The following is an 11985-nucleotide window of genomic DNA, read 5'->3' on the forward strand; positions in this document are numbered from 1 at the left end:
ACAGAAACTGGTTCATTTTGGTGAATCTGGCCGGCTGCAGGTCCTGAATGTCCGGGAGCCTCAGCACAGGACAGATGGTGAAGGCACCACAACCCTGAATCAGAATAATCCGACTGATGAGTGTAATTTTCTTCTTCTTCGCCGTCTGATGTCCTCTCGTATTCTTGGGAACGATCCATGCATCCTAGCTCCTGCAACACCTCATTATACACTCCTCAGATACTGCAGACCTTCTTCTTGAAGCTTATAAGGGTACTTCATATCCATCAATGGTGGACAGACATCTCCTTCTTGGTCTTTCCCATCTCTCCAGGTGATGACCATTCCCAAAAATATGGCATCACCTTATCATCCCTGAGGGTCCATGTTCTGCCTGTGATCCCCAGGATGCTGAGGATAAGGTGCAGCATAGGATCCGCACTGGAACCCGCTGCAGAGGGGGAAACACCGGAGGGATCTGCGACACCAGCTGTGCATGGACCCATCGACGGGCGGGTGCACGGGGCATTTGTTATTATACCTGACCTGTACACATACTCGGGGGAGCAGCAAGCAGTTGTCACATCCTTCCCTAGAACAGATGTGCAAGAGAGAAACAATGTATCAAATGTGGAAGTAGAGCTGAAAGGCCCATACCGTCCCCCATCTGCCAAGGTGAAGAGCGCCTCCTTAGGCCTCTTTCACACTTCAGTTGTTTGGCGTCAGTCTAAAACCGCCATTTACCTCAAATAAGGGATCCGTCATTTTTTTTGACGGATCAGCTATTTTCCCATAGACTTGCATTAACGACGGATTGTGGCGGATGGTCGTCCGTTCCATCCGTCATGCGACGGATCCGTCGAAATTTGGCGGACGTTGTCTAGACATAGACGGACATTGAAACGTTTTTTGTCAACGCCAAAATGACGGTTCGCGGCGGATCCATCGCGTCCGTCATACCATAGAATGGCCGCCTATGGGCGACGGATCCGTCGCGACCGTCATTTCGGCGGATCCGTCGCCCCAATCCGCTTTTTCAATAGCGCATGCTCCAAAAAGTAGATACTTTTCCCAGACAACCCCCAAGTAACGGATCCGTCAAAATACGGATCCGTTGGAACCGTTTTCTCAACAATTGTGACGGATCCGTCGATCCGTCACTATATTGGAAGTGACTGACGCCAAACAACTGAAGTGTGAAAGAAGCCTTAGTCTGCAACTCCTTAAGGAATATTAAACCCAGAAATGAACGTTCCATGAAGACTGGAGATATTTGTCCTCGCTGCCTGTTAGTCTTTTAGGCATTTTCTGAATAGTCCTAAAACTTTCTTGTAGAAATTGTGCAGAGACTCCCGCTGATCGGTCCCATACTTGGCCAGTGATCCGCTGATGTCCTGCCCCATTAGCCAAGGGGGTGTGCCTTAGTGATCTTCTGTCCTGCTGTAGACAGGTTGCTGCGGTAAGGTGGTGCTGCAGACGGTAGTCTGACGGCCACACACAAGGCGAGGAGGAGGAGGTGTGCCTCCAATAGCTGAGCTCATCTGACCATATATTTATATATTCCTTACTTTTAATTGGAAAATGAGACAATGAGCAGATAGAAGTGCTGTAATATGTTTTATTCTGCTGGGGTTTTCTGTGTTTAGTGTAGGATAGACATGAGGATCAGATCCGAGCATTTGACTGACTGTAAGATGAAAGCTCAGTGTAGAACTATGGCGTGGGGATAAAGTGAAGTATATATTTTTTTAGTGTTATATTTCCCCTTTTGATAACCACATCATGTGCATTCTGATACCTAACATTACCGTTGTGAGTAAGATGCCCGCAGCATTGGGAAGGGCTGAGCTACACCCCTGCTGTTTGCCCAGGATGTAGCCACAATATCAGATACTGCTGTTCTACACCTTTGTTCCCAAATCGATTTTTCGCTTTGTGATGGAGGTATAGTTCTGCAGTATGTCCAGGTGTAGACCTCTGCAGGGAGACCCACAAATGCCACCGTGCAGGCGTATTGTATAAGTGGGGAAACTCCTGGGGTCGTCTGCCGGTGGCTGCTATAGGATCCATTGCTGCAGACTGTGTTCTTTATGGAGGGTTGGAGGGTGCAGGGAATATGACAAATGTTTGTACACGACTTCAAAATTTTGATTAATCTGAGAAAATGCTTTTTCCTTCCAGTGTTATTCCTTTACTTAAGCAGTCAATTGGGATCCTCATGCAGAGAACTCCCCCAGCCTTGGATAATTTGCTCCCTGAATGTTACCAGCGGGTTCGTATACTCCTCCTTCTCCAGCTAACATGTCTACATTATTGTGTATGTATATAAAGCATTGTGTCGCCATCTTATCATCCTGCTTTATTTGCATTCATCTCTAGATCTGGTTCAGATTTGTGAACAGTGACCTTCACGTTTGCTATACAGGGCTGTGGGCTCCGCAGAGCACCGTCCACCGTCTCCTGGTAGCAGTGTGCAGTCAGATTGTGTTCATTTTGGCCCATTATTACTTCCCCCGACTGTGTGCCGTCTCCGCAGAGCACCGTCCACCATCGCCTGGTCGCAGCTTGCAGTCAGATTGTGTTAATCTTTGGTCCATTGTTACTTCCTCCAACTGTGTCCCGTCTCCGCAGAGCACCGTCTCCTGGTAGCAGCGTGCAGTCAGATTGTGTTCATCTGTGGCCCATTGTTACTTCCCCCGACCGTGTCCTGTCTCCGCAGAGCACCGTCCACCATCGCCTGGTAGCAGCGTGCAGTCAGATTGTGTTAATCTTTGGCACATTGTTACTTCCTCCGACCGTGTCCCGTCTCCGCAGAGCACCGTCCACCATCGCCTGGTAGCAGCGTGCAGTCAGATTGTGTTCATCTTTGGCACATTGTTACTTCCTCCGACCGTGTCCCGTCTCCGCAGAGCACCGTCCACCATCGCCTGGTAGCAGCGTGCAGTCAGATTGTGTTCATCTTTGGCACATTGTTACTTCCTCCGACCGTGTCCCGTCTCCGCAGAGCACCGTCCACCATCGCCTGGTAGCAGCGTGCAGTCAGATTGTGTTCATCTTTGGTCCATTGTTACTTCCTCCAACTGTGTCCCGTCTCCGCAGAGCACCGTCACCTGGTAGCAGCGTGCAGTCAGATTGTGTTAATCTTTGGCACATTGTTACTTCCTCCGACCGTGTCCTGTCTCCGCAGAGCACCGTCCACCATCGCCTGGTAGCAGCGTGCAGTCAGATTGTGTTAATCTTTGGCTCATTGATAGTTCCCCCGACTGTGTCCTGTCTCCGCAGAGCACTACAGCCCATTTCTTACAGTCCATGAAAACTTGTGTTATGTCTGACAAGTCATAAGTAATAATATACTGTAGACGGCATTAGCAGGGGGCATAGTGCATGATTGCTCGCCAACTTGCTGGATATCACCATGTCATTCCTGTAGAATGTAAGCCCGCAAGGGCAGGGTCCTCTTCCCTCTGTACCAGTCTGTCATTGTTAGTTTTGTTTACTGTAAGTGATATTTGTATTTTGATGTAACCCCTTCTCATGTACAGCACCATGGAATTAATGGTGCTATATAAATAAATAATAATAATAATAATGTCTGCCACTCGGGCCTGATGTGCATTTGGACGGTCATGTGTTCATTTTTTTTTTTTTTCTTTTTTCTCCCAGGTGCAGCAGCTCCAGGGCGTTTATCATCTACACGACCCACATTTCTGGACTCTCTGTACGGATGTATACATTGGGACCCTGAAACTGGTGGTGGGACCTGAGGCAGACGCCCGCTGGATTCTCAGCCAGACGCATAATATTTTCACACAGGTGCGGGGGCTTTTGACATGGACCTTTGCATATTAGCACTAATTTCAGTCCATATTTCCCAGCGGGTGTTATACGCTATGATCTCAGGCGCTCAGCGCTATAAGAAAATGTCACAGCCTAATGCAGCTTCTCATTCTACCCTCCAACCAGGCTCTCCAAAGGGGGTGTCTACAACATGAAGTTTACCTTCTAGAAAGTTATTTGGCCTCATTATGAGACAGTGGTGACATTAGCTGGCGATTGCGGAGTTTTCCACAGGGACTGTACCCATATTGTCCTCCTTGAGATGGATTCAGCAGTCGTTAAATGTCAAGACCTGCATTGTGTGTGTCTGTGGCCTGGTGGTCCTAGACTACCTTCCTAAAATAATTGGAGTTTCTATCAACACTACATTTTGGGGCTTTCTAGTTTGTTGGTTCCTATGATATTTACCGTAATTTTGTGATTTTTCCATCAGAGACCCAATCTAAAACATGCTTGTCTTTTTTGTCTTCTTTTTTTTTTTTTTCTTTCTTAGGCTGGCGTCAGGCAGCTGTATGTACAGATAGATACAGCGGCCATGTAAACCTTCGTCTGACCTCATCTCTCGGACCAAAGCACCAACGTTAACACTAGGACCTAAACATAAAAAGCCACTGCGGGGATGCACCCATTGGCGCCAAGCATCTCCTCATGATCATGTTTGGAGACGGGTCTCCCACTTGTGCCACAATTCCTTCAAATTCAAGTCTACCTTTTATACAGATTATGGACGGCATGTCAGACGTTGCCTTCTTTTAGCACCTTGTTGGGTCACTGTCCAGGATACCTGTTGCCTTCTTTGGGCTTCCATTGCATTGTAATACCATCCCATCATTCACCCGCCGTACCATCTAATGTGCGAGCACCTTAGGCATATCAACTCTGGATTTACCTGTACTGTGAAACCACATGTGGACCCCAAGGGCAGCATTAGCATTTATTTAACACCTACTGTCCAGGTACGAATGGTGTTAGTCTGGACATCCTTCTAAAGTCAGAGGCTGCAGTCCATGACTTGGCAGGAGATGCCTTGGAATCACTTGCAGCCCTCCGTTTTGTATTCTTGCAAAATGAGACACAAGATTTTTCTTAGGTTACATGTAGAAATCTGTGAGCAGTGTTAAAATAGCTGTACTAGCACTACTGCCAGCGAGGAAGGAGAACCTGGACGACATAGTTAAAGCTGCCCTCCTCCCAGATGGAAAACTGGATAGAATTATTACCCAAGTGCCTTCCCCCAACTATAAAGTTGGGAAACTAACTTCCCACAGCACAAGGGGGTGAAGACCACTCCACCTGCGCCATTAATGTCACCTTGCCTGTGACTTACTGTTCTGCATATCTCACTTGGAACATGGTTGTGAACAAACCGACATAATGCAAAATGACTGAACGTCCACCCTCCAGCGCTGCTATCGTTCAGTACGTCACGTCCAGCTCTTTATCTTGCACAGACTCTTCTACATGCTTTTTATGGGACATTGTGAAAATCAATGAAGTTCAGAACATGGGATGACTGTATTCTTCTCATTCCAGAGCATCCAGCAACCTCCACGGAGGAATATGTTTTACACAAGGGCTAGAGAACATGTCCTGGACCTTGAATGCATAGGTGCAAATGCATTTTGCTTTCATCCACCACAGTTATTCTTTTTAACCTTTTTCTTACTTTGAAGGATTTTTGAAGATGACGTATGGATATTTCCTAATAAGTCAAGACATAAGCGTTTACCTGTAGTCAATCTACGTTTACACCAGGTTGAAGCTCCATTATCCTTAGTGGTGCTTCAGCACTCTGTGTTAGACTGTGAGCTGGAGAAAAACACCAGTCCACTTATTAAAAAAAAATGGTGGTCTTGAACGTGCCATATTTTCCTTTTTTATTTTAGGACTCGGCAATCCATATGTAGTAGACTGAAAACTTGCCTCGAGAAGCGTTCTGATCTGTCGATACTAAGGGCTTGCTTTACAGGAACATATGTTATTTGCATGTTCCCCTTATTTTTATTTATTTTTTTTCTAAACAAAACATTGTATGTAGAGGACGTAAAACCTTTCCGATTGGAGTTTCTTTCCTTTAGCTAAAAATACTGCAGGAAAGTATAAGGCTATAAGTCTAACCTGATGTGATGGCGATATGGGTGCATAGTGCTAGTGACCAGAACAGGACTTGTGGTTGTAATAAAGGGTGAAGAATAGCAGTCATAGTCAGCTCTTTTAAAACAGGTCTTTACAAAAAAAGCCAAACATACAGTCCTTCTTATTCCCTGCAGGTCATGATTCGAAGGCTCCCATAGAACAGAAATGTATATTTTAGATTATTCCACTGCTAAGGACAAGTGATGAGCGAACGTGCTCAGATAACGTGTTATCGGAACATGCTCTAGTATTATCCGAATATCTTGGGCGTGTGCGGATAGTGTTTAACCCCTTCACACCGCAGCCCTTTTTCGTCTTTGCATTTCTGTTTTTCGCTCCCCTTCCTTCCCAGAGCCATACCTTTTTTTTATTTTTCTGTCAATATGGCCATGTGAAGGCTTGTTTTTTGTACTTTTGAAGGACACAAAAAAAAGTGCAATTCCACAACTGGTTTTTGGATTTTCTTTTACCATGTTCACCAAATGCTAAACCTTGCATGCCATTATGATTCTCCAGGTCATTACGAGTTCTTAGATACCTAACATGTATAAGTAGTTTTTTTTTTTTATTTAAATGGTGAAAAAAATCCAAAATTTGTTAAAAATTACGTCATTCACCGAGACTCGTAGTGTCTCCATTTTTCGTGACCTTGGACTGGTTGACAGCTTATTTTTTGTGAGCCAGGTTGACTGTTTTAATGATACCATTTTGGTGTGGATACAATCTTTAGATTGCCCATTATATTGCATTTTAATGCAATGTTGCGGCGACCAAAAAAACGCAATTCTGGCATTTTGACTTTTTTTTTTTTTTGCTAAGTTGTTTACCCATTGGATTAATCATTTTTAAAGATAGATCGGGCGATACTGAACCCGTCGATACCAAATACGTGTTTTTGGTTTTTTTAATTGTTTTATTTTGAATGGGGCAAATGGGGGTGATTTGAAGTTTTATATTTTTATTTTTTTAATACTTAAAAAAAATTTTTTTTTACTTTTTCACTTGCTTCAACAGTCTCTATGGGAGATTAGAAGCTGCGATAATCCGACCGCCTCTGCTACATTCAGGCAATGATCTAATCGCCTGTGTGTAGCAGAAATGCTCACTTGCTATGAGCGCCGACCGCTGGCCGGCACTCATAGCAATCCGGCAATGACAACCACAGGAGTCTGCTGCAGACCCAGATTGTCATGGCAACCCATCGGCGACCCACGGTCATGTGACATGGGCGCCGATGGATGGGATTAGTGACGCTCTTACAGCAAGATCACATTAAATGCCGCTGTTAAGAGATTAATAGTGGCATTTAATGGGTTAACAGCCGTGTGTGGATCGCGATTCCATCCACGGCTGTTAGAGGCACATGTCAGCTGTTCAAAACTGCTGACGTGTGCCGGGAAAGATGTGGGCTCCACCACTGAGGGACACGACATGCGCAGTACATGTATGTCTTGAAGGGGTTAAGTCCCTTTGGTTGCATGTCTTGCAGCTGTTAGACATCTGCAACAAATGTGGGGATTTCCTAACAGCAGTGAATCATACAGCCGCAGGGACTCTAACATAATTTCCGAGCATGCCCAAGATACCTGAATAACACCCGAGCTTGCTCTGATAGCTCGTTATCCGAGCACGTTCACTCATCACGACTAAGGACGCATCATAACTTAAAGGGGTATTTCCATCTGAACCATGTTTCTAGTATGTCAGAAATATTTGAACTTCCACTTATTTACTCTATTGTGTGCTTTAGAGAAGTAGATGGTTGAACATGGCCTCCTCAACACATCTTCTCTGAAGTACTGAACTGTGAGGAATCGTATGTTTGGGGCTGTCGGCTGCACAGAATGACATCAAGGGCCGCAAGATATGAGCCATTTAGAGAACACCAATGCCAACATCTGGCACCTAGTTTTACAATGCGAAAGAAATCTTGACTTGTTATTGATATTTAAGACTGGAGCTGGGAAACGCTGCTGTAAAACGCTGAATATTCATGAAGACGGACATTGGTGATTTTTGTATCCTTAAAAGGGAGGAGACAACCTTGACATAATTGAACACGAGTGCACCGCTCTCTGGTTTCTTTTTTCTGAGTAGCGGTGCGCTCCTAATTGACCGTGCAGACCAGTGACCTGGCTCTGCCACTGTCCACACCGTCTGCCCTACAATTTTGTTATATGAGGTATCTTGCAGCATTGTAGGAACACAGAGGCATTAGAGCTGGCATCAGCCGGCCGGCTAGCTTTTAATGAGCTGTTAGTGACATGCTGCACTCCTCACCTCAGAGGCAACAAGCATTGCAATATAGAAGTGGAAAATCCTTCCGTTCTCTAGAATGGAGATTTTTAATAACCTAAAGATTGCAACGTTGCTTATTTTAATATCCAAATAACCAACTAATATCTTTATAGACCCTAGTTGTTGTCAGGTTAAATATGTTTCACCTACAAGTGTGCCCAATGACCACCCGAATCACTGGTAACGTACACACACATAGAAAACATAATCATTATTATACAGGAGGAAAGGGAACAGCGGCAGGCGCATTTAATGCATTATTTGGTGGGAGAATATGAATTTGCATCTAAATATCCACATGGCAATCTAATGGTCACCTAAGAGCTGATGCCGGCAGGAATCTGGTAGCTAACCATACACATCTCACCATCAACAGATCAATCTGAAAGTATTAGGTATTTTATCACAAAGCTAAAATCCAAGGCCAATACAGAGCCCTCTACAATACAATAGTTTATGGAGTGAGATTGACTGTATATCTTTGGCTTCATAATGCAATAAAGTGCTGGATCTAACTTTTACATCTGAGCCTGTGGAGTTTTTCCTTTCCAGTTGTGGCACACATGGCTGTGAACGTAGTATCTTCCATTTGCTTATATTGCACACTGGTCACAATAAGTTCTAATGTTTAAATGAAGTCTAATAGTATATGAATGACCATGTCCAGGGCTGTGCGAGTTAAGGGTTGGCCAGGGAAATAAATTCCATTTGCAAAAGCTTTACATACCTTTTTAATTGATCTTACTAATACACTTTCATTATGAATTACGCACCATTATTCCAGTTTCAGATTTCATCTCTTACGAGCAGCTTTATTTCATTTTATATTCTTCCAAGAGGTGTCCTGGCTTCCGTGGCCAGAGATGAGGGCATTGCCCAGAAAGTGACCCAAAACAGTTCCAATGCATTTGGGCAGAAGTCGGGGTCAGGGGAGCCTGTCCAAATGCTCTGGAATGGTTTAGGGACACTCTTAGCCATGTCCCCTCTATTGCCATGGAAGTCAGGCGACAAGTCCATCTCATACCAGTTCAGCTCCTTTCCATATTCAAACCTTATATAGCCCCTGTCAGTACAACTGATGAGGGTCCCTTGCCCCTTCTGTATTCAGCTTTTTAGCCAGTCTATAGTGCTCGCTTACATGATGGATGTGGGAGGAACGTTTGACCAAGAGCATAACACTCTGTGATTGCCAAGTTATCGGTAGCACAAAATGCAAAAGTTCTGCATTGACTTAGAATCCAAATTGGCAATGTAAGTGACTTAGAAAGTGATTTTTTTCCCTTATGCCCATGACCAAACCAGTGAGAGTCTTCCTTGTACAGACGGGAGATTAGAACTGAATTCCTCCAGGATCTCTTTAAAGGGCACCCTTACCAAGTCCGTTCCTGTCCATGTACAAAGGTAGATAAACTTGGTGGTTCTCTCTTGGACCTATAAATTATCTATTCCCCCAAATTTATTATTGGTTGCGGTACCTGCGCTGGCATAAGTCTTCTCTGAGTCACTAGTAGTCTGAATGCATCTTTTCTTTCTCCAGTCACCTTCCACGACAGCAGTATCGGAGGATGTCTCCCCGCGCTAATAGGGGACAGGAAACAAAAAGGTTAAATACCCCTTCCTGCAACCACCAGTGTTTTCCTGTCCCCTATGGGGCATGGAGAGGTTTCTGATAGTGCTGCTGTTGCCAGCGATCGGGAGTGCTGTTACCTTTATGCCGGGCAGTCAAGGTTGGGGGCTCCGCTCTCCTCCTCCTGTGACTGCTCCCATCTCCGCATTTGCCGCATGACTTAGGACCCTCTATCCCGGCCTTCCTGCGCCTCCTCGTCGGGTAAGGCAGGGTGGTGAAGTGCATCGGGGTCCTCCTGTAGCTCCTCGGCTTTCTCCTCCCTCCTCGCTGCTGCCGGAGGCCGCGCGCGCACACCGGAAGTAACACTCCCTTCGAGAATCCTTGATTTCAGTTCTTCAGGTTCTGCTTCAGGCTGGCGTGATTTCCCAGGTAGCATATCAGGAAATGGGAGAGGGGTCACTATTCTCACCTATTTTTGGTAAAAAAAAAAAAGCCCTCTGGGAAACACCGGATCATCATAAACCTGAAATCCCTATATCAGGTGATCAAATATCGAAGATTCAAAAATGGAATAAATCAGATCAGCAATCCTGCTTATTGGTCAGGGTTGGGTAATGTCTACGGTAGATCTGAGGGACGCATATTATCATGTGTCGATACATCCTGACCACAGGAAGTTCCTCAGATATGCAGTTGCCAAGACCATCGGGTCAGCCATTATCAATTCAATGTCCTTCCATTCGGAGTCTCGTCAGCTCCACGGGTTTTTACCAAGATCATGTCAGAAGCAGTGATCTTCATCCGACAACAGGGGATCTGTATCATCCCGTATCTGGACGATTTTCTTATTGTCGCTACATCCATTCCTCGTCTGAATCTGGATGTGACGAAGGTCCTGGATATCCTGAGATCCCTGGGGTGGATTCCGAACTTAGAAAAGTCGGATCTCCATCCATCTTCGAGGAAAAAATTCTTGGGAGTTCTTCTGGACTCAGGGAAAGAATGTCCTTCTTACCCAGGGACTGTCAACTCGACCTCGTCCAGAGGATTTCCAGATTCAGGAATCAGAGGACCCCAACCTTAAGAGACTCGATGTCAATCCTGGGCTCTTTGACGTCATGCATCCAAGCAGTCTCCTGGGCCCAGGCCCACACAAGAATCCTTCAATCCCACATCTTGCTGCATTCGAAAGGATGCCAGAATGCATTAACCAGGAAGATTCCTCTCCCCAGTCACGTGAAATCATCCCTTTCATGGTGGCTGAACTCCCAAAACCTTCAACAGGGAGTCAGCTGGGATCAAATTCCTCTGAAGGTGCTCACAACAGATGCAAGCCAGAGAGGCTGGGGCGCCGTAGTAGAAGGTTCCCATTTTCAGGGGTTGTGGCCCCCATCCTATCCCTGGTCCGGAGGTGGGGAAGTCCCAACGTGGATCTGTTTGCCATGCGGGAACAGAAGCAGTGCCTGCATGATTGCTCGGCTTAAGTGATAGCCAAGCTCCATCTGTCACAGCCAGGAGTGGTACCTGCACTACCTCAGGCCATTTAACCCCATAAACCCCCAGCATTTAGAGGGCTAGGAAAGGTCGGCTGCCTCTCCCATACGATCGGTACCCCAGATGATGATCGTTATGATGACCTCCAGGTCTGCCAGCTACAGTGCCCTGTATTGACCATGCCACGCCATGCCAGGAGCATGGTCTTTGAGGCGGTCAAATGTGTGCACTGTTGCTCCATTTTAATAAAAATAAAATTTCTTCATTCTTCTGATAGCTGTGTGCCAGCAGTCGGACTCCCCTCAATCAATCAGTAAGTTATTAGGACCTATCCAGTGCATAGGTGATAATTTGTTTTCACTGGACAACTCCTTTTAAGTCTGCCTATGTTTTGACATGCGTAGTAAATGTAAAGCATGTAATATGTCCATATATAACTGAATCCATTTTTTTAAATCTATGGTGTGTGTGTATGTATATATATTTTTTCACCAATTTTTTCGCTTTGTAAGACGCTCCGGATTATAAGACGCACCCCAAATTTTGAGGAGAAAAATAGGAAAAAATTTTTTTTAATAAATTGGTGGGGCGTCTTATAATCCATGCGTCTTATTACTTACCAGGGGTTGTGGCTGTGGTGGATCAGGGTCCCAGGGTCGTTGCTGGAGGCAGGA

At 45.4% G+C, this 11985-nt stretch overlaps 1 protein-coding gene across 1 annotated transcript in view; it reads left to right on the forward strand.

The window, feature by feature from the left end:
• Positions 1-8771, forward strand: part of SLC30A7 (solute carrier family 30 member 7) — a 49968-nt gene extending 41197 nt beyond the window's left edge. The window contains exons 9-11 of the mRNA XM_077277245.1: positions 2161-2251; positions 3643-3792; positions 4310-8771. Coding sequence (XP_077133360.1) covers positions 2161-2251; positions 3643-3792; positions 4310-4357 — 289 coding nt within the window. The 3' untranslated portion in view covers positions 4358-8771. The remainder of the gene's footprint in view (positions 1-2160; positions 2252-3642; positions 3793-4309) is intronic.
• The last annotated feature ends 3214 nt before the right edge of the window (positions 8772-11985 follow it).

The sequence above is a fragment of the Ranitomeya variabilis genome, chromosome 8 (genome assembly GCF_051348905.1).
Source record: "Ranitomeya variabilis isolate aRanVar5 chromosome 8, aRanVar5.hap1, whole genome shotgun sequence".
Classification (NCBI taxonomy): Eukaryota; Metazoa; Chordata; class Amphibia; order Anura; family Dendrobatidae; genus Ranitomeya; species Ranitomeya variabilis.